This window comes from Nothobranchius furzeri, chromosome 19, assembly GCF_043380555.1.
Source record: "Nothobranchius furzeri strain GRZ-AD chromosome 19, NfurGRZ-RIMD1, whole genome shotgun sequence".
Taxonomy (NCBI): domain Eukaryota; kingdom Metazoa; phylum Chordata; class Actinopteri; order Cyprinodontiformes; family Nothobranchiidae; genus Nothobranchius; species Nothobranchius furzeri.
In genome coordinates, this window is record NC_091759.1 from 24,911,227 (window position 1) to 24,936,376 (window position 25,150).

Below are 25,150 nucleotides of genomic sequence, written 5' to 3' on the forward strand. Positions count from 1 at the left end.
TTACCCTTTTAGCAAAGCACCACCACACCTCCTGACCATGTAAAAAATTAAACATACTGTATCGCATTTTTTGACATTTCTAACCAAATTGGTGTCCAACAGCAGCAAGAAAACCAGATCATCTTTCCAAAAGGGCTAAATCATCACAGCCCAAACAAACAACTAAATTCTTGTTCTGCGCTCAGCAAAACACTCGCTGACACTAATAACACGGAAAAAAGGGAAGTAAGATATGAAACATTAAAAAAGCCCAGAATTTTAAAAATGAAGCTAATGTGGTGTTTGGTTGATGTCTTAATCTCACACGAGAAGGGCATATTCTACTACCAAAGAAAACGGAGGTACATGCTTTTATTGTGAAGACCAGTTGTCAAGGAGATATAGCAGTTAGGAGTTGAGTTGAGAATAACAATGCTGCCAACTCTCACGCACTGAGCGTGAGACACGCATTTGACCCTCTTCAGACGCTCTCACGCCACACCTCCAATCTCTCACGCTAAACCAGCGCCTGTGCACCCCAAACGCGCATCACGCAGCTTACAAAAAATAAAAACAGATAATGTTAATTATAGCATTAGCTACTGAACAACATGCACATAAACAACACTTACGTAATCCTTTAACTGGCATTTATTCCATGGGCGTCGCACCCGTGGGGGATGTGGGGGATTCAACGACCACACTTTTCTTATTGAGATCGTTCAACTCCCACACTTTTCCAGCCGTTTTGCTCACCTCCACACCAGTCTGGTTTCTCTACGTCGCACTCACTCTGTTTGCCTCATCTCCTTCTTCACCTCCCTCTTCTGACAGCCGATGTCGGGTTTCAAGGAGAAACAAGAGAGGGAGGGAGGGAAGAGCTCGACTGAATTCATAATTTTACATCTTGACATTAGCTGTACAAAGTCTGAGTCTGATAAAGTGAAGAACAACAATTTGCAGAGGTTTGTAACAGGCGCGGCGCCAGGTTTTCATTTTTGGGTGGGCCACGGTAATTTTGGACGGGCCTTAATAAGAAGCAGACAGGTTGCGCTAGAAAATTTCGTTTAAAAAGACATCATAAATGTGTTCCCCCGCCATTTTTATTTCTAAAATATGAAGTAAAAACTCCCAAATTAATTTTCATTCATTTTTCATTAATATTTAGTCTACACCCGTGCGTTCAGTGGACCAGCACCAGAATGCATTAGCTGCACTTCTAATATTTACCTCTCAACGTAGGACTCTTTCGTAAGGGTACATGCACACCAGTAGTTTTTACGGTTATTCATGGGGCAAAATCTCCGACATTTTTGGAAAAAAAAACATCTTCCAGTAAAAGCAAAGCATCCAGCCCACCTCTCCAAATGCGTAAAATGTGCAACGCAGCCGCTAGGCGCCCCACCCGCACCGTCAGCTACATCAGCCCAGACAAGAGCAGAGAAAATAGAATAGAGTATAATTCTGTCCGGATTTGAATGGAGATTACATTTTACAGCAGCCTGATCATCATTTAAATACGTAAACCATCACCTGTCTTCTAGTCCACGCTGTCAGCATTATTTTAATTGGTGTGTGTGTGTGTGTGTGTGTGTGTGTGTGTGTGTGTGTGTGTGTGTGTGTGTGTGTGTGTGTGTGTGTGTGTGTGTGTGTGTGTGTGTGTGTGTGTGTGTTTTCCACTTCAAACACTGGTCTAACCAACCAGACCAGCGTGTCCAGTAACATCTTAATGTTACAATTAAACAGTTTCACTTCATGTAGGCAAGGGCGTCAGTTTGTTTTCAGAATAGCTGGGGACAATAACCATACACTTGAGTGGGGTTTAAAAATTGCTGGGGACAATAAAGTAGGCTAGCACAGGGGTCGGCGGCTCTGGAGCCGCATGCGGCTCTTCCATCCATCTGATGCGGCTCTCTGTGCTTGTAAAATAATGAATGGATATTTAAATAAAAAGCTTAATATTTTACTGCATTAATTTTACACCTGTATGCCAATTCTAAATGTAAAGATTGTCTGCGTAAACCTGAACAGGTCCAACCCGGTCTTACTGTGAGACCGGGTTGACGCGTCACGCTTGTGCGTAATCATAAAGGCGCTTCCTGAGCTGGAGGATGTCAGATTCTGGGCTTCTCCTCAGACAGGCTCCTGGATGCGTCGCCACATTGGAGACAGGAACAAGCGCTATTCAGCCAAAGTTTCATAATCAGGTGTGGCAGTGTGAGTGTCCTGTCACAGTGTCCCGATAGATAATGCGCCCTGGCTACTTGGCCAAGGGGTTGTCCCTTTGGCTGACTGGTTAGAGCGTATGACTCTCACCCGGGAGTCTGGGGATCAAATCCCGCCCGGGCTCTCGTTTCTCCACCTTGCCACATATTGACGGATAAACTCAAGGATGTTGGTTGTTTTGAAAGAATTACCCCAACGCACACTGATGCGCATGGATGAGCTGACATTTTAATCGTTAAGCACATCGCAGAGGTAACTTGATTCCCATCAGAACATTAGAGCTCTATACTGGACACTGTGTTCAGCGTGGCTCGGAGCGCCCACAGTGGACAGTGAGCTGAAGATCTGAGGGGTTCGCAGCGCAGTGCAGAACCACGGTGCATGCGATGATTTCCTCCCACTGAGGCGGTCTGGAAACCCGGTCTCTCTGAGGGATGTGCCACTTGGAAAAATTTTCTTTTTATGAAATTATGAAACTTTGGCTGAACAGCGCTTGTTCCCGTCTCTAATATGGAGACGCATTACGCATCCAGTCTGAGGCAGAATAGCTCTTCAGCTCAGAAAGCACCTGTAGAGACATTTGATCACGCACAAAGTTTATGTGGAGCAGAAGCGGTCGGGCCACGGCAGCTGAAATGTTCCTAGCCTACATGAAGTGTAACATTAATATGTTACTGGACACGCTGGTCTGGTTGGTTAGACCAGTGTTTGAAATGGAAAACACACACACACACACACACACACACACACACACAGCTGTAGTTCTTTGTATTGCTTTTTAAACATTTTTTTTTGACCAATCGCGCACCGTTTCTATTCAAGATTTTTTTAAACGATGGTAGAAAAATGTAGAAAAATGTAGAACGCATTTTGGAGTCATGATTTGAGGCTGCCAAGATGACAGGTGAGTTTTTACTCAAGATGCAAATCTTTTTTTTTTTTTTTTTTTTTTTTTGGTTTAACAACATCTTATCTTTTCTTTATTTTTCAGACACTATTGTTATTTCGGACAGCGAATGGGAAGAAATTCCTATTGAGGAATTAACGTGTAAAATGCCGCCTCCACCTCCGCCGTCTCCTCAAGATTGTATGACCATCATCAACCGAGCTGTGAATAATCTCAGTAAGTGCATTTTTTTATACGCAACGTTCTTTTTTTTCAGCTGTGAAATATTTCATTTCACAGAAAGGGAGAACGCTAGAACGGGACTTCAACCCTACCCCGGAAGTGACAACTTTTACGCAAACACACCTCCAAACATCAATCTGCGTGACACAACCGTCAGGCCACAAGCGATCACAGAAGCTGAGAGAGCTGGTCGTTACAAGACCATCACACCACAAGCGATCGTAGAAGCTGGTAAACGGATCAAAAATAGTGTTTAATAAGTTCAAAGATGATGTGTCGTTCATATTTTCGTTTTTCTCCTTCCAGAGCATACGCCGAAAACCTACGCCGCATCAAACCCTCCCCCCGCACCACGCGGCCCCGCTACCTCACAGACGACTGGTAAACGGATCAAAAATAGTGTTAAAAAAGTTCTAAGATGACTCGTTCATACTTTCATTTTTATTCTTCCAGAACAACCGACCACCGACGCAGAAAGCACAAACCGTGCGGCTGCGCAACCAGCGGGTAAGCTGTTGCACAAAACCGCTCCGCAGCGTATATTAAATTACATTTTTGAAGTAAAAAGATGATGCTTTTTCTCCTTTCAGAACAACCGACCACCAACGAAGAGAGCGCTCCACCTCCTCACCCTGCACCCGTACAGAGTAAGCTATATATATATATAATTTATTAAAAGCTGATGATTAGTTCATATTTTTTATCATCAGAAAAACGAAAGAAGAGGAACAGACGCATTACGCCGATTCAAAGATTAAACTGGATGAAAATGGCCTACCTGCTCCTTCAAATCAACTCCGGTTTGGTTGAAATTGTCCAAGAAGTGCTTTCTTTGTAAGGAGGAGGATGCAGATTTTTTTCTTCATTTATAGTAGGTGTTACTGTCTTTGTATCATGAGTGAAAATTGGTTTGATGAACTTTCAGATCTGTGCGAGGTAGATGGTGAGGTAAACGGAAATGATGATATGTTAGATAGAATTTTAGATAATGAAAGCCCCCCTCTTCATCCATCCGGCGAAAATCTATTAAATTCTGATCATTTAGTGTTACCGGATTGGTTTGATTTAAGCGGACTTAGTGAAGTAGATGATGATGAATCGTTTTCAAACGATGATATTTTGGATGAGATTTTAACATGCCAAACCATTTCAAACTAGGTCGATGAAATTCTAGCAAATTCAGATCCGCCTTCACCCGACACTTTAGATGAAATGTTGAGACAAATAGAACACTCACATTATCACCAGCAGGGCGGAGGGGGCATAAACGAGGCTTTTAACCAGCGTTAAATTAGAGAGAGTGTGTCTTTCGAAGCAATCAACGACCCAGCCGAGTTTTATATTAATCTGATGCAAATATTAAACAGGTTTGCTGAAAGAGGAAGTCAGATCGCTCGTGCCAATGATAGGATTCAGTTTGAAGTTGATACTTTGCATAGGACTCACCACGTTAATTTTAATTATGACAGGTCAAATATGTTAAATCAGCTTCAACATTTACTGGATCGATTAGTCCAATCAAATGAAGCATTAGCGGCCGACAACGAATTTAATTTCAGACTGCAGGTGATAAATAATCCTTTTGGTGGGGGAAACGAAAAATCGAAAGCATTCTAGTCCATGAATTAGTGAATAAAAAACGTAGTCATCTCATCTGCCCTCCGGAGATCAATCAGCCATTGTGTTTCGCGCTCAGCATAGCTGGCCTGTTAAATCCCTCAGCGAGACATACAGAATTATTGAATGTGGCAAAAAATATTCATCAGTCAGGTCTTCAGGAACAAACACCCGTTTCATTCAGCGACGTGATTCGATTTGAAAATATTGTTCAAAGGAAAATAATCATTTTTTACAGATCCGACAAAGTCATTTCTAAATTTGAAACAGATTTCAACGATCGTTCAAATCCGCTGTTCATTTTGCTACCGAATCAGCATTATTACGGAATAAAAAATATTAAAGGCTTCTTAGGAGCAAAATATTTTTGTTCTTGGTGTTTTACCCCGTATCAAAATATGAACGGACATCATTGTAAATGGTTCTGTCGTGTGTGTAATTCCGATTTATGCAAACTTACAGAAACGTCGCTCATCACATGTTCGGATTGTAATCGTATATGCCAAAATGTAATGCGTTTTCAAACTCACAAAACACCTGTTTTCAGACCTCAAGCAGACAGGGCAGTTTCTCCTTGTGAAATGTTTGAAAAATGCACAAGTTTTAAGCAGGTTTATTACATTGCTACAGGTGGAAATGGCTCACAGCACGTTTGCTCCGCCAACAAATGCGTCGTTTGCAAACAGTCGGCGGTCACCGATGATCATCGGTGTTTTATTCAGCTTGAAAAACAAGATGCCGGTTTAACGGAAAAGGTTATTTATTATGACACTGAAACGTTCACGGATCAGAACGGTGTGCATACACCTTTTTTAATCTGTGCAAAATCCGATTCAGGCGAGGTTTGGGAAAAATATGGTGTCGAATGCGTTAAAGATTTTATTATGCAGATGAGGCGGCCTAAAGTCAACAATTATACATTTGTTGCACACAATGCGCGCAGATTTGATGCTTATATAATTTTGAGAGCTATGAGTCAATTAAAAATTGTTCCGAAAAATATTCTCATGCAAGGTTGTAAAATCTTGAGTTTTAACAATCCCGATTTTGGGTTGAGATTTATAGATTCGTTAAGTTTTCTCATGATGAAACTAGCCAACCTCCCCGCTGCTTTGGGTTTTACAGATAAAACTAAAGGTTATTTTCCTCACAGCTTTTCATCGCTTGAACATCTGAATTATATAGGCGCTTACCCCGCAATTACCGATTTCGGGTTTGACCAAATGTCTCCGGAGCATAAAAATATTTTTTTAGAATGGTACAACGATGTGACTAAACATCAGCTGTTTGATTTCAAGAAGGAAGCGATGTTTTATTGCAGGAACGATGTGGAAATTCTGCGTAAAGCATGTGGCATTTTCAGAGAGGAATTTTTTAATGAAACCGGGATTGATCCGCTGAAATCAGTCACAATCGCTTCAGCTTGCATGCGCGTGTTTAGATCAAATTTCCTAAAACCAGACACTTTGGCCATCCCTTGTCCGCTCGGTTATCGACCGCAACAAAAAACCTTTTCAAGTTCAAGTATCGTGTGGTTAGAATGGGTTTCACGCCGTCAAAATGTAGACATTCAACACGCTTTAAAGCCTTCGGGTGAGCACAAAGTGGGACAGTTCTTTCTGGATGGATTTGCTGTGATTTCAGGCGTTGAACACGAGTTTGAGTTTCTGGGGTGTTTTTTCCACGGCTGTCCAAAATGTTTCCTGCCGTCCGCCATCTATCCTCTGAGAAAAATCACTTTTGGTGAAATTTATGACAAAACCGTCGAAAAGCTGCAGACGCTGGAAACTGTGCATCGATTAAAAGTGAATGTGATTTGGGAACATGATTGGCAGGAGATGGTGAAAACAAATCCGGACGTGAAACAGTTTGTCTCAAAATTTGACCCCCCGCCAGCTCCTCTTTCACCTTGTGACGCGCTGTACGGAGGTAGAACATGCCCAGTTCAGCTGAGGCGTACTGCTCAGAGCGATGAAAAAATTCACTACGTGGATTTTACGAGTCTGTACCCTTACGTAAACGCCACGCAAAATTATCCCATTGGTCATCCCAAAATCCATGTGAAAATTTTCAAAGATCCAAGTAACTATTTTGGTTTGATTAAAGTGGTTGTCTCGCCACCCAGAAAACTGTTTTTCCCTGTTCTGCCTTTTAAAACATCCATAGGTAAATTAGTTTTTATCCTATGTCGTACATGTGCTGAGATGAATAATCAATTTGATTCTTGCACACACAGCACGTCTCAGCGAGCTTTGACAGGTGTATGGGTAAGTGTAGAGCTCAATTATGCGCTGCAGTCAGGCTACAGTCTGGTGAAAATGATTGAAGTCTGTGATTTTGAGAAAAGCAGCAAAGACGTGTTTGCAGGTTACATTAAGACGTTTCTGAAACAAAAACAGCAAGCCTCGGGTTTTCCTGAAGGTCTGACTGATGATGATTCAAAAAGAAAATACGTCCAGGACTACGAGCTTTATCAGGGGATACAATTAGATGAGGCAAAGATTCAACACAATCCTGCTAAACGTGCCATTTCAAAATTATGTCTCAATTCACTCTGGGGCAAGTTTGGCCAAAGAGATGATTTCGTACAGACCACATTTGTTCAAAACCCTGATGAATTTTTTGACCTTCTGTTTTCAGGAAAATACGAAGTTAAATTCTTTAGCTTTGTCACTTCAGGAGCTGTTCTGGTGCAGCACACCTTGACAGATAAATGCCTTGTGACTCCTGGCAGAAGCAACAACATTTTCATCGCGGCTTTTACAACAGCTCATGCCAGATTGAAATTATTAAATGCGTTGAACAAACTGGAAAATCGCATCATTTATTACGATACAGATTCTGTGATTTATTCTGTCAAAGAGGGTGAGTGTGCTTTGCAGACAGGATCGCTTCTGGGGGATCTAACCGATGAACTGGGAGGTGACAGCATCCAGGAGTTTGTATCTGCAGGTCCTAAAACGTATGCTTACAAAACCCGGGACCGCCAGCAGGTGGTGATAAAGGCTAAGGGCATCACACAGTCTTTCATCTCATCTAATCAGATCAATTTTGACAGCATGGCCCAGCTGGTGGAAGGCTACATCGCTGGAGAAAGGGGGAGGTTTTTGCAAACTCAGCAGGATGTCATCAAGAGAGATAAAAAAAGGCCTCATTCTCTCAAATGTTTCATTTGTGAAAAGGTTTCGTGTGATTTTTGATAAACGGAGGTTATTTGCTGACGGGAGGACAGAACCATTCGGATATTAAGATGGAAACTGATTTTGATCCTAGACTGAAAAATCCATTCAGTGTACAAATTGCAGGCCCCTCTGGATGTGGCAAGACTTTCTTTGTAAAAAATATTTTTGAAAATTGTATGCAATGTTTAACTGAAATGCCAAAAAACATCATATGGTTTTTTACATCTTATCAACCGATGTACGATGATCTTTGTAATAAAAGTATTAGATTCAAAGTATTAGATTCATTCAAGGTCTCCCGCCTTCATTCGACGATGACGATCTGTTCCCATCCGATCAAAACCACTTGGTGATCTTAGATGACCTGATGTCTCAAACGTCCAATCATCCTGGAGTGTTAAAATTATTTACACAGCTGAGACATCACAGAAATATGAGCGTCATTTTAATCACTCAAAATGTTTTTCATCAAGGAAAGCATAGTCGTTCCATCAGCTTAAACACTAATTATTTGATTTTGTTTAAAAACCCTCGAGATAAATTGCAAATCAATGTTTTAGCAAATCAAATCTATTCTACCCAGAAAAGATATTTCATGGAGAGTTTTCAAGATGCTACGTTGGAACCTTACGGATATCTATTGGTGGATTTAAAAGCGGATACGCCAGAACCCTTTCGACTCCGTACGGGTTTACTTCCGGGTCAGCTAACTGTGGTGTATTTACCCAATACAGACCCATGTCAGCCAGGATAAAACGCAACGCCAAGATTCTACGTGCTTTGTCATGCATGAAGCCGCGCCAACGTCAGGAGTTTTTAAAAGGGTGCTCCGAGGACGTTCTCAAGGCTTTGTGCGAGATTGCTTTAAACGTACTCAAAGTAAATATCCGTCTGTCACCGCGTCAATTTCAAAAGTTGTCCAACAGCAAAACGGTGCTCAGGCAGTTGACTCATAACAAAACTAGCCTTTTTAAAAAAAAGAAGCTTTTAGTCGGTCAGAAAGGTGGATTTCTACCTATTCTCTTAGCAGCAGCAGCGCCTTTGTTAGGTGAACTGATAGGCGGATTAATAAGGAAATAAATGATGGCTTCTCAAAAAATGTTCATGGTTACGCCGCAGCAGCTACGTCAGCTCGTTAAACCTATGATCCGAGACGTGGCTGAAGAGAATCTTGACTCGGAAATGAAATTAATTATGCAGGAGACGGGATTAACGCCGTATGAGAAAATTAAAAAATACAACACGCTGCTACAGCGTTATTTAAAGCTGTTGAGAAGCGGATTACACAAAAGTGCACCTCCCACTGAATCAACCGCTGGAACAGCTGATCTCACATCAGCTGCAGAAACAACCGCTGACACACTCATTAATGAGACGCTACAGAATCTTCCTGTACGCGGAAGGAGAAACGCCGAGTACTTGCTAAAGATGACACAATTAAACTGGACTCCAACGGGGGAATTTAAATATAAAGGTGATGTGCAGAAAGGATCTCATATCCTTGATTGATTAAAAACATCAGCAACCCGTTAAAAAACATCCACAAACAGAACCGACGGGTTGGATTCATTTCCTAAAAACTCTGGTAGAAAAAAATGTACCCTTATCTGTCGTGATCAATCCGCTAGCGAGACGTCAGATTACGCAACTCAGGAACGAAGGGGGTGTGCTTCCGGCTGCTGAAGCCGGTATTTTGAAGAAGAAGAAAAAACCAAAGAGGGATATCATTTTATCACCAAGTTGGACCGATCTCCCCATTTTGAAGAAATGGATCGATCAGCTTTTCCCCTTAACTCTCTTGTTTGTTCAATAAAACTTTATTCAAAACAAATTTCACAGTCCGTGACATTCTTTAAACATTTCAAGAGTACAATTCATCTGTGTAAAGTATAAATCATGACGTTTTATACAATTTGAAAATTTTTTAACAAAATGATAAACCATAGCATCATTCTTATCTACATTTTTATGATATTTAGACAGAATTTGTTTCAGAGAAAGTCCACAAGCCTTATGACACAGGAAAAAAACACTATGGTGGCCGCAGTGGTCGGATGCAAAACTCTGTAGCTGATGATCTTGATATTGTATTCTCGAACAACGTTGTGTTAGAAAATTCAGGATGGTTTCAGGGTAATATTTAAATTTTGGCGATAGACTGTAAGAGTCAAAAAATGTCCCGAGGCCATTTTGTTCCACAGCTAGCGCCAACCAGTGTTCACCGGGTAAATGGCTAGGATGAGTGTTCACCACAAAGTAGGCCGGTAGTTGAATGTTTTTTGGGAAGGTAGACAGCTGATCAGATGCGTACACGCCGCAAAAATAATCTCCCAGCAGGTTCGATAATATTCCGTCCAATTCGTGATTATCCATTAATAATAATCCACCAATACCTCTCTCTTTGAGTTTATCTCGAGAATGGAGTCGTAACACGCATACACAATGAGTGTAGTCGTGGCTCTCAGAGGTTCTCCAAAGCGCATCTCCATCCTCAGGTTGCCGGTGGAAACGGTTGAAAGCGCCTCCGAGTCATCCGCTGTGTTCAGATTAAAGGCAAAGAGTGTATACCCCTGTTGATATTCCAACCTATTAATCGATAGAGGCAAATCTTTCAATTGTCTGGAGGTGGTTGTAAACAGATTATAAAATTCTCTGACGGATGTTCCCTGATAAAAAGTAGGCTGAAAGGCCTTTGAAGGAATCTGTTTTCCGTCTCTGGACAATGCCAGGTATTCCACATTCATGAGGCGAAAATTTAATGGAGAAAGGTCCCTGCGTCCTGTGTAAGCCTCGTGGTCCACCAATCCCAAGACAATATATTTAGGAATGGCGCCGAGAAAGAGGTTCTCCAAATTACATATCCTCGAATTTTGTTGAATGGAATAAGTTTTGACGTGAAAATATATGTATCTACCTTATAAGCTTCTTTTATATTTACCTTATAAGCTCATTTGTATTACTCTATGCTATGGACACTTGCTCAGATACTCAAGGCCTCTACACAAAGATTTACAGCAGTATGTTCTTTTCTGCAACCTTGAAGGGAGTGAGCACATTCCAGCTCCTCTCAATTTCCTCTCGGTACCGGTGAAATGTATCTTCATGTATCAGGATGTTCCTAGTAATCTCAAGGATGCATGTTCTCGTGATGAATTAACTGTCCACTAACAAGGCTGTTATTTTTTACCTGTCATGACGTATGTACATGGCAAACTGCGTATGTAACATTCCTGTAATCTTCAATAAAAATCTGCCAATTTCAGCAGAACGGCGAGAGTCTGTCCAAAGCAACTGTCAGGAGCAGATCGCGGGACCTGCTGGAAGTTGCAAGGCTCTCCCCCTCTCGAGCGGTGAAACAGTGACTGGACTTCTGATCATTTGACTCCACATTCTGCCAACTCAAAAGGTGTTTAACTCCATCTTCTCCGTACCCGTGCTTGGTCTAACAGAAGAAAGACCAACAGACGGTAATGCGTGAAAGCGGATACAAGGCGTTTGCTTTTAGTAAAGCAGACTCGTGACCCAAACGTACGGCGGGTGAAATATTAACTTTTTTCACAAAAAGCGATGCACCCAGCAGTTTCAGCTTGTATGTGGAATCACGCGCCCCCATCAGGCAAAAAGCATCACTGGCCCTTGTCAGTTTAATTCTGAGATCGGCAGAATTTAAAAGAAGTCTTTCACAAAAAAATATATCAGAATGCAGGGGTCCTATCAGATCCACTTCTCTGGAGTTTTCTGTAAAAAACGCTCGTTGATTAAGGCCTGAATTGGGGCCGTTAATTACAACAGTTGAATCGTGCGCACCTGCGGTGTCTTTGAAGAACAATCCCGCACTGAATTGAGATTTCAAACTCGCTTCAGAAAAGTTCAGCAGGGTTTCGATAATCGCCCTGTAGGGATGCGTGGCGCTGGACTGTGAAATCAGACGGTTGCCGAGAACCACGTCACATTGTGAGAAAATCGTGTTTCTTGTGTAATTAATCAGAGCCGTGGCAGCACCATCAGCCAGTGGGCTGCCGTCATCGTTTGTAATTTTCACCCGCAAAAGTAGAAGAGTGTCGTTTAAATCTAAATATTTCTCTCCATCTCCAGAGACAAAAAATTCTACAGGTCTGCCGTCCGTCAGGGCCGCTATGGGCAAAATTTCGCTGTAGATCTTATCTTCGATAGACAACTGCGTCATGGGGACGGTGAAGAGGTCCAATTCACTCAGCGTACATTCTGACGATTTACTGTGGAGCAGTGACATGATTAAAAAATATCAGAGCCCGGCTGACGAGACTTCTTCCTCTTTTGCTTGCGTTTAATAACTGGAGCTTTGATGCGCCGGTCGCTTCGTGATGTAGATGTCTTTAAACGCCTGCCGGGGGGTCTTTTCCGAACTCGCCTCGACAGAACCATGAGGCCTGACCCCTCTTGGCCATTAGGGTCAGTGATTTTACCGACGGCTCTCGTCAACACATCTGACATGATTCCGGTAGCGGCCTTTTTGAGATGCGGTTTAGCCAGAGCAAATCCTTTTTTAACAAAAGGTGACATTAATCGAAACAGTCTTGAAAATATCAATCCAAAGCCACGTCCGTACATATAAGGAACACTGCTAAAACCTGGTAAACCATGACCGGCCTGAGTGACGTAATAATTGATAAAACGGTTGGGATCGTTTCTCTGTAGGTGATAAATCATGTTTGCAAGACGTACGAGCGTAACTGACTCTCTCACCCTGTTTCACGCACGTTATATTATTGTATTTCTCTGATGTGCGGGCCTGAAATGAAGCCTCACCGTTGTTTTTCCGTATAAGAAGTGAATCGGCTCATTCTGATCAGATTTTATTTCGATATGAATGCTTTCTATATAATTCGTAGAAACGCTGATGTAATCCACAGGGTTAAACACATGAGTGACCGTGTGACGGAAGGTCCCTTCAACTTTCACAGTGCGTATTAAAGGTGCGAAGACGTCGCCGACCAACTGCTCGGTCACGACATCCGTGTAGCAGAAACATTGATATAGACCGCCTGCTAAATCGGGGGGTGAGGCGCCGATTTGATCTGTTCATTGAAGCCGGAAGTACCTTTAGGCGTCAACCACTCACCCGCGTTAAAACCTAACAGATAGGCCAGAGGAGCTAAAAATCTAAATTCTATTTCATCGCCGATCTGATATTTGAGAACGGGGTCGGGGAATCTGTGAATGAGATAGAAATCAGGATCAATCTTTCTCATAACAGTCTCACATTCCATTCTAAGTGTTTGGATAGCTTTATAATATCCGGGAGTAATCGGAGCTCTGTTGATTTTCTCAGGTTCTTTCACTCGTCGCCATTCAACAAACGCACGATCGTTCGGTAAATTAAACCACGAGTGAACGTAAGTGATTTCAGACAGTCCCACTTGCCACCTGCCATTGAGATTGATGTGACGGGCTAGATCGGTTCTGTAACTGGCAATCGTGTTATTTTTAAACACTTCGTTACTGGCATTAGAGGGTAATGTGATATAAAAACCCTCCTCTTGTCTCAAATCCATTTTTTATTGTATCTGTTTTTTTAAACGTTGTGCAAGTCTGAGGCTTTAATCCAACTGGAAAATTTTTGAGGCCAGCCAAGCCATTTAACAAAAACTTGCTTCTGGCCTCTGTAAGTTCTGCGCTTTAAAACTTTTTCAACGCGGAAGGATCGTTCGGTCGATAAGTTTACTTTCTGCAATTCGGGTTCATAAAATGACCCTTCAATTTTTTTCCCCATCAAAATCTTTGAGTTGATAAACCGGTGGCGATAGATGAAGACACTCGTCCACGGTGAACAGCTCGTGCGTGAAACTCTGCTCATATTTTTTATTAAAAACACCTCCTCTGAGTTTGGAAATTCTCACATCACCCCTGTTAAACTTCATTTTCTTTGCAGGGTTCAGTGTGGTGGTCCCTTAAAGGTTGCGAAACACTTTTCATTGATTTTCCGTGTTAACTTCAAAGGGGGCCATTTTGATAGAAGAGTGGTAGCTATGATTATAACCTTTCAGCAAATCTTGAATCACATCTATGTAGCGACGGGTGTTTTTGGCTGTGAAATCTCTCCACAACGCTGGCCTTTACGCTGCTGGCTGTAGCAAAGGGCACAATTCTGTGTTTCTTCATGAGGGCTTCAAATTTCTTATGAAAAAATTCTTTACCGGAATCCGTTTGCAATTTTTTAGGGACACCGCTGTCTTTCAAAACTGAAGCAAAAGCTTCTGTAACATCTTTCCCCGATTTGTTTTTCAGGGCTCGTACATAGGCTTTCTTTGAAAATACATCTATGACGGTTAATAGGTAATTAAAACCGTCGTTTGATTTTGACAAGGCTTGCATATTGCATAAGTCAGCTTGAAACTGTTTTAGCGGCACTGAGACAAAAACCTTATTTCTCGGAAAATGAACTCTTGCAGGTTTGTGGAGTGTATAAGCGTCTTGTTCTGAGAGAAAATCACGAGCCTTATCCGATGAAACTTTCTCCCCAATCTCTCGTTGTAAACCGGTTCTAAACCTTTCCACACCACCTAACTGCCCTGATGTTTTGGTGAAAAATAAACCTTTTTCATTACCTCCTCCATCTCTGATGAATGGTTGGCAAAAATGATGCATATTCGTTTTCATTAGTTCTTTTTATTTCATAAATTGTACACACTATAAAAAACAACCGTCAAATATAATGAGTAAAATCTAAACACACACAGCCTAGTCAGAAATAAAATCTAATCATACTGTAAAAAACAGCCGTCAAATATAATGAGTAAAATCTAAACACACACAGCCTAGTCAGAAATAAACTCTAATCATACTGTAAAAAACAGTCGTCAAATATAATCTAAACACACACTGTCTAGTCAGAAATAAAATCTAATGACGCCATTGAATATAATGATTATAATAAAGTTGTAGAAGAGACCCTCCGCAGCTCACTCCACCACCACCCCGGACAGTGCGTCCAAGTCAGCTTTGGATAGGCGATCGTACATCGGAAAAATGTCTTTGTGAATGGGCATCACAGCCCTGAATCCGTGCAGCTGCGTCACAGCCATGGTGAACAGAATCTCAGCGTCCAGAGGCTAGAAGCCGTACAGACTGAGAAAACTTTGAAGCCGGAATTAGTTTAGGTGTTAAAACCCTGCGAATAATGTCCATAAAGTAAAAATCGTAAAATAATTCATTTTCAGCTACGTAAAGACATTCGTGTTGCCGTTGACTGGGGTGATCGATCTTGCATCCGTGGCAGATGGTAGGTAAGTGAGCTTTGATCGCCATGTTGACCAAGTGAAGAAAACCCATTTTCACACGGTCTACTTTGTCTTCTGAAAACACCCAGTCAGGCAGATGACGAGGCTCCTCATCGGTGCTCTGGATATTGAGGGGTTGCACACCCTCCTCATGACCAGGTGGAGGCTCAGGGTTTGATGTCACCGAAGGTGGATCAGTACTCGCAGAAGTCTCGTCGACCCAGGGCCTGAATGGTACGTTCTCCGGAACCTCCAGGATGGTGGGAAGTCGTGGTAGGTTATCCTCTGGAAAGCATGGTGGCGCCGATGTGGGCCTCGGACTGCCGTTGTATCTCGGTGGTGGTGATGCCTCCGGAAAGCATGATGGCGCCGATGTGGGCCTCGGACTGCCGTTGTATCTCGGTGGTGGTGATGCCTCCGGAAAGCATGATGGCGCCGATGTGGGCCTCGGACTGGTGTTGTTGTATCTCGGCGGTAATGAGGCCGTTAGTACCCAGCTCGGTGGCGGGCTCCATAGGTCATCAAGGCTTGTCTGATTGTAGAACCCCATCATGCTGATGCCTTAGATCATCTGGATGAAATGGTTTCTAACTGTAAGCTCTTTATAACTAGTGCTGGGTGGGGGCGTGGTTTGATGATGCGACTCCTCCTCTTCCTCCTCCTGAGGCAGGTCTTAGAACTCCAGCTTTTTTCGCACTGTCAGAATGTCGTTCCAGCAGCGGCTGGTACGAAAAAGTGAAGTAATACGATCCTCCATTTATTTTTTCACACCAGGCATCGAAAGGTACAACCTGTAGAAGGCGGTAAATTCCGCATACAGAATGCATATTTTCCAGCATAAAAAAGAGCTCAAATCCTCTCTCATGGACCGAGGCCTTGAACATCCACTCCCCATCCACATCCTCTTCCCCCTCCCATGAAGCGCTGAATGCTGTCACAGCGTTCTGGATTTTATCCAGCATTGGAAGAGCTTGCGGCCCGTTGCGATTTACAGGCGGACGAGGTCTCTCACGATCATCTCTGTACACCTTGCGTGGAACAGCGAGCCTGAGTACTGCCCAGTCGTTGTAGGAGTGTTACACCCCTCCAGGCCTAGGATTACCAGGAGGGGCAACACAAGTGTGGTGGGGGCAAACACGAGGACAACTAAAAGTCAAAAGGAGTTTATTAAACTGAAAATGTCTCTGGCAAGTGAAAAACTGGTCCTTGGAAATAATAAAGCCAGAGGTCTGGTTAAACTAGTCTCTTAAAATATAACTGAAAATAAGGGCAAAGCCCCACGCTCGAATAATACCCTCCTTTTGGGTATGAGTTCTCCTTCTGGTCCTGTGCTGCTCCTCACGTGGCCGGCGTGTCGCTCTCCCGTTCTCTCTCTCTCTGTCTCTGGAAGCGGATGGTTCTCCTCCAGAATAGATCCCTGTGTTGTCTGTCTGTTCTAGGTGGGCGTAATCCACGGACGGTGTATGTACCTCGTCTCCACAATTTCCAGATGTGACCCTCTTCCGGAGCACCGCTTCTTTATTCGGCTCGGCGCTCTCGTTCGTCTGCTGCTCCTCTCGTGTGCTCGATCTTGGTTGTGTCTCTGCCGGCTCTTCTTCCTTTCCGTCTTTCTCGGTCGGCTCGATCTCCGTCCTTTTCCACACAAGCGCGCTGTCGGTCACCTCTCATCGAACTCTCTTCGAACTCTCTCTGGAAACTCCTCAACTCCATTCACCTTCTCAACCGCCCCCTCTTCTCTTTAGCCGCTCTCTTCTCTTTCCTCTTTTCTCTAGCCGCTCTCCCCTTTTTCCTCTTTAGCCGTGCGCCCCTTCTTTAGCCGCTCTTCCCTTTTTCCTCTTTAGCCGTGCGCCCCCGTCCTTTTTCGCCGCCCTCCTCTCTTTCCGCCTCGTCTTCCTTTATAAGAAGCCCTGATGAGCGCGGATTGTTTCCAGCTGGTGGCAGCGGGCCGGCAGGAAGGGTGCGTCTCGGCGTGCCTCTCTCCATGGTGCTGATCCTGTCACCATGATCCTGTCTCAGCGGGGCCGGAGCAAGGAGCTGTCCTTGGTGCGGTGGTTAAAATGGAGCCCAGGAACACAGAGGTCATAACAAGGAGAGAACCGCTGGTGAGTGTGATAAATAGGACTTAAGAGGTTCACCCTCAGCCACATCTTGGATTAGACACAGTTCCTTGGTGTCATAGCTGAACCGGTACCCAAAACTACCGGTATAGCCGTAAGGTTCCAACTGCCATATTTGCTCCAAGATCTCTTTACCGCCGAAAGGAGGAACCTGGACTCTGCAGATGTAGAATGTAGATTTGCGGGGAGCACCAATCCCTGCAGGCAGCTGATGGATCGCGATGGATTTTTCACAAAGCAAGATTTTTGACAGCGGCGTATCCACACTCTCTTCTTTCACCTTTTGGGTTGAAGTTGAAGCGTTGGATGTAGACACTTCTTCGTCCCGGCTTGGTGCTTCATGCATCTCCTCTTGCTTCATCATTTTCTTAGAGGTTTGGCTTTTCACCATTCGGACACGATCTGAGCTTTTAAAGAGGAGATCGGTGTATGGAAGGGAGGGAGCTAACACAAAAGGATTACACTCAGCTTAAGGGAGGGAGGGGATGTGGGAACTACGGGGCTAACACAAAAAGAAACTTCATGCGCCATTACACACATTAGGCTAAGGCGGGGGGGCCAAGGCCATCTGGTGATTGAACAATACACCATTGATGCTAAGGCGCAGGGGGCCAAGGTCAGGGGGTCATTGAACAATACACCTTTGATGCTAGGGAAGGGGGGGCAAGGTCAGGGGGTCAAAAGAACAATAGGCCTGAAAGGTCAAGAGGTCAAAGAACAATAGACCTGTCAAAATGTTTGACGAGAGGTGGGTTATTATACTACTCTAGTTTGTAGCACTTAGGGAAGCACTTAGCCAAAGTCCCTTCATTAGTGCTCTTTAAATCGACATTAAATATTCTTAAAACTTTGTGATTATTGTTTATGTTTTTGCTGAAGAAGGTGCACAAAGAGCAAGAGCCACAAAGATGTCCGAGATCTGTAACCGTTATAGGAGACAAACGGCCTCCAGTTGCATCAGGAAGAGCTTCTCTTTGTAAGTTACTGTCTCAGTCGGCGTATTCTAGCTCTGGCGGGGTGTTAGAAAACCTCAGTTGGATTATGGTTTTATGCAGATGGATCAGTGAGAGGTGCAGGAGCTGCTACTGTGGCTGCTGGTCCTTCCAGAGGTGAGACAGGTTGCCTTTAGTCCATCAGTAACTTTATTTTTAGTTAGGAAAATAATTCACATGATTACATTGTTTCATCAGCTGTCCAGAAGGTGCCCACAGCTTCGACTGCTCCTAAAGGTGCAGCCAAACCGCCCGCTGCCACTAAAGCAGGTGAGGAATACAACTTTCTTTCTTTTAAAACCACCTAAGAGCTGTCGAGCCGAAGCTGCGAAATATAATTTGGCTGGAAAATAATTTTATGCTATAATTTCGTGCAATGACGAATCAGGACGTAGGAAAGTTGGACAGAACCTAGAAATAAACGGGACTTCTTGTGTCCAGGTGGGACCGGGGCTCCGAGGAGACAAGCATGGGACCTGAAGGGCAAGGTCAGCAACATGGAGGGCAAGATCCGCAACTGCCAGACCAAGGTCCGGTCTGTGAACGAGAATGAGATCCTGAAAGGCTCCGTGGCCCAGAGCCACAACCGACTGTCTAACCTGGAGAGAGAGGTGGAGAGTCAGAAGAGCAAAATCTGGTCAGAGATGTTTTCTTTAGGATTTGAAGCTAAATCGTTAAATAATTTCACTTCAATACAATCAATGTTTGTTTTGTTGTCATGTAGTGGGTATGAAGTGGAGCTGCAGGCTTTGTGTGGAGTCCGTGAGGATCTAAAACACATGACCATTGAGAAGAACTGCCTTCAGAGGGAACTTTCTGATCTGGAGGCAAAATACAAAGTCATGGAGACTCTGAGGGACAGCCAGGAGGCCGAGCTGCAGACTCTGAAGGTAAATTATCGTCCTCTCCAGCTGGAACTGGATGGTTTATATGATCAAATCTGTGGAATGATTCAAAGAAGGCGAGATCTCTCTGAAATGTTTAAACACAAGAGAGGTGGTAGCACCTTCAGTGGGTCTGTGGGCGTCGGCAGCAGTGGCTCAGACGGCTGGGTGAATGTTTTGCTGTCGGTTCAGGAGTCGACCGTGACCCGGCTCCAGACCAGCCTCACACAGGGTTCCCACGCGTCCTGGAAAACCTGGAAAATGATAGTCCAATTTTCCAGTCATGGAAAACACATGGAAAATGGGGGGAATTGCAAAATGTCCTGGAAATTTTTGAGTTGTCCTGGAAAATAATTTTCCCTCCTTGTGGATAAACAAAGGGTCTGCTGGGAACGCCTGGCCGAAGAACCTGTCAAAACGGTCTTCAACTCCCACCTCCGGCAGAGCTTTGACCGCGTCCCAAGAGCAGTGGGGGACATCGACTCCGAGCGGGCCTTGATGGTGTGGAGTGTGTCGAGTTTGATGGCAGGAGAATCTTGTCTCTGCTTTTTGCGGATGATGTGGTCCTCCTAGCTTCATCCAGCTCTGACCTTCAGCTCTTGCTGGGTAGGTTCGCGGCCGAGTGTGAAGCGGCTGGGATGAGGATCAGCACCTCCAAATCTGAGACCATGGTTCTCGACCGGAAAAAGGTGGCTTGCCAACTCCGGGTCAGGGGAGAGGTCCTACCTCAAGTGGAGGAGTTTAAGTATCTCAGGGTCTTGTTCACGAGTGAGGGTAGGAGGGATCGGGACATCGACAGGCGGATTGGTTAGGCGTCTGCAGTGCTGCGGACGCTGAGCCGATCTGTCGTGGTGAAGAGGGAGCTGAGCCAGAAAGCCAGGCTCTCGATTTACCGGTCGATCTACGTCCCAATCCTCACCTACGGTCATGAGCTTTGGGTAATGACCGAAAGAACGAGATCGCGGATACAAGCAGCCGAAATGAGTTTCCTCCGTGGAGTGGCCGGGCTCAGCCTTAGAGATAAGGTGAGGAGCTCGGACATTCGGGAGGGACTCTGAGTAGAACCGCTGCTCCTCCGGATCAAAAGGAGTCAGTTGAGGTGGTTTGGGCATCTGGTCAGGATGCCTCCTGGACGCCTCCCTGGGGAGGTGTTTCGGGCATGGCCTGCCGGCAGGAGGCCCCCGGGTCGACCCAGGACACGTTGGAGAGGCTGCATCTCCAATCTGGTCCGGGAACGCCTTGGGGTCCTGGTGGAGGTGGCCAGGGAGAAGACGGTCTGGGGCTCCCTAGTTGCTGCCCCCGACCCAGACCCGGATAAGCGGAGGAGGACGACGACGATTTCAATCAGCACAGTGAATTAACCTGGTTCAGTTGCTGAGCAGAACAAAAACATGGAGATGACTTGATGATGCCACAATGTCACACCTCTGGTATGAACTAAAGTAGAGAATAACTTCTGTTTTAGTTGTGTTGCATTGTAAGTAGAGGAAAGTAGGTGGGATTGTGAAAGACAAAAATCTTTCCACAACTATATTGTCAAAATAACGGTGTAGGTAGGTACGTACAATATCATATCTGTTTCTAAATATATCGGGATATCGGTAAACCGTAGTTATGATAACTTGACGTACACTGAAAAAGTCTTGAAATTGTCCTGGAAAAGTCCTGGAAAATAATTTCAAGAAAAGAGTGGGAACCCTGTCACAAACACACAGGAGGAGGTTCGCTCCCTGAAGGAAACCGTGGTGGAGCAGAAGGATGAGCTTCATGCTGGAGAGATGGAACGCCGACGGCTCCATAACATGATTCAGGAACTCAAGGTGATCTTGTGGCAGACTGCATCCTAAAATATGACTATGTCCTATTTTTTGGTGATTTTAACATCCATATCTGCTGTCCTGACAATGTGCTTGCTAAAGGCTTTTTGAATTTGCTAGATTCATTCAATTTAACTCAATGGGTATCATCCCCAACTCATGCCAGGGGTCACACCCTGGACCTGGTTCTCTCTTTTGGTCAGAAACATCTCTGGTAACCTTTAGCTACTTTCTGGATAACTGTCGTCGACATTTCCTGCAGGTTAGCTAAACACTCCGCCTGCGCTGCGGACCGTTCTTCAGGACTTTAGGAAAGGGAATGATGCAGTGATGTGTCAGTCGCTACAGAAACGGCTCTCAGAGCCGGCTCCCTGTTGGATTAACCAGAGTGAGTGACACATATTGTACCTGCGGGCTCCTGAGCCGCTAAAAATGGCTAAATGTGCACGTGCGGCGCGCTAAACACGTGCAGCTTGCCCCGATTGCTGTGAGACCGGGGTTGGGGGTGGGGGGTGCAGCTGTGGTTGGGACAATTATTACATTAACTGATGGAATTGTAAATAGTGTATAAATAAGGTAGAAATAAGTTCCTCAGGCTGATAACTAATCTCTCTGAGGACACGGTGCTAGTGCACTCTCCTACAGCACGTTGACACGACTTAAGCCCCATTCCCACCTGTACCGGGTCGGCCCGGGCCGGGTAGCATAGGTTGTTTACATATCTGGGTGGCCTGGAATTTTCCCGGGCCAACCAAGGCTCATTCTCGGCCCTCTTCCCGAGGGGTACTGCTTCAGGCCGACCAGGGCCAACACGCCCACTGCTGACAGCAAATTCACACCTTCCATTAGAGCAAGCCTCTGATTGGTGGGTAGAATCAGCCCATTCACACCTTCCATTAGAGCAAGCCTCTGATTGGTGGGTAGAATCAGCCCACATGGGCTTAAGGCAAGGATGTGTGGAATCAACCGGGCCAGGCTGGGGCCGACTGGGGCTACCCGGCCCGGGCCGACCCGGTACAGGTGGGAATGGGGCTTAAATAAATGTCATGCAAAATTTTGTGAACATCAATTTGCATGTATTTGTTATAAATGCCACTGTATAATTCTTGTTGTCAGTATTTGCAAGATATTGGTATTTGGGTCTGTACTGGTTAGACTTAAATGAGTTAAACCAAGGTCTTTAGCCCTTGGGTCATAAACTATGAGCTGTAAGTATATTGGTCTTTTTATACTGGGAATCAGGAGTTATTTTAGTGATCATCTTGTCTCTTGTTTGTTTTTGCCCTGAGCAGTTTTATGACTGAATAAAAAAACAAAAAAAAATCTACATAAATTGAAAAATAATCGAGATCTCAATTTCAGTCACAATAATCGTGATTATTGTTTTTGCCATAATCGAGCAGCCCTACTTTAGCATATCGGGTCACATAATGATGACGTCATATTCAGTGGTCGTTCTGCATCATTTCAGGCCTCGTGGTCAACTGTCTGAACCGCTGGAAAGAAGTGCCTGGCTTATTTTCTAATTAAAATAAATATGTGCAATATGTTGTCAACATCAGTGAGTCTCTAAGTCTATTCTTTTTGTATGTTATATATGTTAAAATATGTGTAAATAGGTCGCTGATTAACACTTGCAATTTAGTGTTGTGATGGTTTTAAAGAAAATTCTGAAGGTAGCAAAAAAAAAAGTATTAAAAAGTAGAAAATTTTACTTAAGGATTGCTGTATATACCCTGGTTCAGCGCCTTGAGCTTCCTGACACGGTTGCGGAAGGCGCTTTATAAATGAAGCTTTGATTTGATTTTGATTTCTATTATTTTAATACATCCTGAATTTTTTGTAGCTTGTTTGCTAACAGGCTAACGTGAGTCTAGTGATTGAGCTAAAATTGTATATTTTTATAAGGGAATATTTTGTTTCATCACCTTCATTTGTTGCTGTATTAATTAGAAATGCTGATTTATTTATCTTCGCAGGTGAACGACTGCGTCATCGGAACGGCCAGCTCCAACAGAAAATAGAAATTTAGCCTCCAATTATTATTATTTTTTTACTTATGAACACACCATCATATAAATAGTGACTCCATGGTTCAGTTTGAAGCCTGGTCTACACTCTCGTGTCTCAATTGTAAAAACCAAAAACATTTGTTTTTTTCTCAGGTACCCTGAGTTCTTACAGGTTTTAGCCTCATTTTATAAATTCTCTTTGTGTGTTTTTAGCAGTTTTTAAGCTTTAATTAAAATTGTATGAATTTTACTAATGAAAACAATCATATTCTGTTTTTACCATCTTTTCTTGTTGTGTCTTAATAAATATTTTACCTGATGAGCTGCTCCTGTTTTCTTCCTTATTTTGTTTTAAATTACTTATATTCTTACTTCTCCAAGAAAAGTAAACACTTGGCCAATATAGTAGACCACTTTTTAACATTTCAAGAAATTTTTATTTCAGAAAGATTTATAAGTGTCAGATCTATTATTCATGTTTTGATTATCATGTTTTATGCTTTTATTACAATTAAAGATTGTTTCATTTATGCTTTTATTACAATTAAAGATTGTTTCATTTATGCTTGTATTACAATTAAAGATTGTTTTATTTACCATGTTTTATGCTCAATGATTTTATCTTTTATGTACCTAAACAGTTGCTGTATTGTAAAATTCCCTCGTGAGTTTTTAAGAGTGTTAAAACCTGATTTAATGTGGCCCAAGGACGACCTGAGAAGATCCGCTGTTAAAAAGTAGTAAATTTTACTTAAGGATTGCTGTATATACCCTGGTTCAGCGCCTTGAGCTTCCTGACACGGTTGCGGAAGGCGCTTTATAAATGAAGCTTTGATTTGATTTTGATTTCTATTTAATACATCCTGAATTTTTTGTAGCTTGTTTGCTAACAGGCTAACGTGAGTCTAGTGATTGAGCTAAAATTGTATATTTTTATAAGGGAATATTTTGTTTCATCACCTTCATTTGTTGCTGTATTAATTAGAAATGCTGATTTATTTATCTTCGCAGGTGAACGACTGCGTCATCGGGATGGCCAGCTCCAACAGAAAGTAGAAATTTAGCCTCCAATTATTATTATTTTTTAACCTATTATGTACACCATCATATAAATAGTGACTCCATGGTTCAGTTTGAAGCCTGGTCTACACTCTCGTGTCTCAATTGTAAAAACCAAAAACATTAGTTTTTTTCTCAGGTACCCTGAGTTCTTACAGGTTCTAGCCTCCTTTTATAAATTCTCTGTGTGTGTTTTTAGCAGTTTTTAAGCTTTAATTAAAATTGTATGAATTTTACTAATGAAAACAATCATATTCTGTTTTTACCATCTTTTCTTGTTGTGTCTTAATAAATATTTTACCTGATGAGCTGCTCCTGTTTTCTTCCTTATTGTTTTAAATTACTTATATTCTTACTTCTCCAAGAAAAGAAAACACTTGGCCAATATAGTAGACCACTTTTTAACATTTCAAGAAATTTTTATTTCAGAAAGATTTATAAGTGTCAGAACTATTATTCATGTTTTTGATTATCATGTTTTATGCTTTTAATACAATTAAAGATTGTTTCATTTATGCTTGTATTACAATTAAAGATTGTTTTATTTACCATGTTTTATGCTCAATGATTTTATCTTTTATGTACCTAAACAGTTGCTGTATTGTAAAATTCCCTCATGAGTTTTTAAGAGTGTTAAAACCTGGCTTAATGTGGCCCAAGGACGACCTGAGAAGATCCGATGTTCTATCAATTGCTGACTCATCGTGTGATAAGACACTGAAAGTTCTTTGTGTAATTATGAATGCTCTTGGTTTTAAACTTGCAGGACTGAGAGCTGTGTTTTTCCCCCTCCCTTCAGAATCAGCTCTCAGGCATGTAACTAGGGAACTCCCGATTGTAATAAATATGGGTGCTCGGATTTCAGAGGTCAGAATGG

At 43.1% G+C, this 25,150-nt stretch overlaps 2 protein-coding genes across 5 annotated transcripts in view; both read left to right on the top strand.

Moving 5' to 3' along the window:
* The window catches only part of LOC129164629 (uncharacterized), a 21,443-nt gene extending 2,958 nt beyond the window's left edge, over positions 1 to 18,485 (top strand). The window contains exons 2-10 of one of the 2 annotated variants that reach the window (XM_054745514.2): positions 3,197 to 3,328; positions 3,392 to 3,565; positions 3,641 to 3,715; positions 3,788 to 3,841; positions 3,925 to 3,981; positions 4,045 to 4,168; positions 15,333 to 15,398; positions 15,482 to 15,626; positions 18,389 to 18,485. In XM_054745514.2, the coding sequence (XP_054601489.1) occupies positions 3,197 to 3,328; positions 3,392 to 3,565; positions 3,641 to 3,715; positions 3,788 to 3,841; positions 3,925 to 3,981; positions 4,045 to 4,168; positions 15,333 to 15,398; positions 15,482 to 15,524 (725 nt within the window). In that variant the 3' untranslated portion in view covers positions 15,525 to 15,626; positions 18,389 to 18,485. Of the gene's footprint in view, positions 1 to 3,196; positions 3,566 to 3,640; positions 3,716 to 3,787; positions 3,842 to 3,924; positions 3,982 to 4,044; positions 4,169 to 15,332; positions 15,399 to 15,481; positions 15,627 to 18,388 lie in introns of both variants that reach the window. The other variant, XM_054745513.2, reaches the window with a different exon arrangement.
* Positions 18,241 to 24,404, top strand: LOC129164631 (kinesin-like protein KIFC1). 3 transcript variants are annotated; one of them, XM_054745525.2, is made up of 6 exons: positions 18,241 to 18,485; positions 18,565 to 18,618; positions 18,700 to 18,771; positions 18,943 to 19,138; positions 19,226 to 19,391; positions 24,226 to 24,404. In XM_054745525.2, exons 1-6 carry the CDS (start codon positions 18,374 to 18,376, stop codon positions 24,268 to 24,270), a joined length of 645 nt encoding a protein of 214 aa, XP_054601500.1. In that variant the 5' UTR covers positions 18,241 to 18,373; the 3' UTR covers positions 24,271 to 24,404. The 3 variants fall into 3 exon arrangements, with proteins under 3 accessions (XP_054601500.1, XP_054601499.1, XP_054601497.1); XM_054745524.2 differs by lacking the exon at positions 24,226 to 24,404 and adding an exon at positions 23,182 to 23,402; XM_054745522.2 differs by lacking the exon at positions 24,226 to 24,404 and adding an exon at positions 21,101 to 21,362.
* Positions 24,405 to 25,150: the final 746 nt, after the last annotated feature.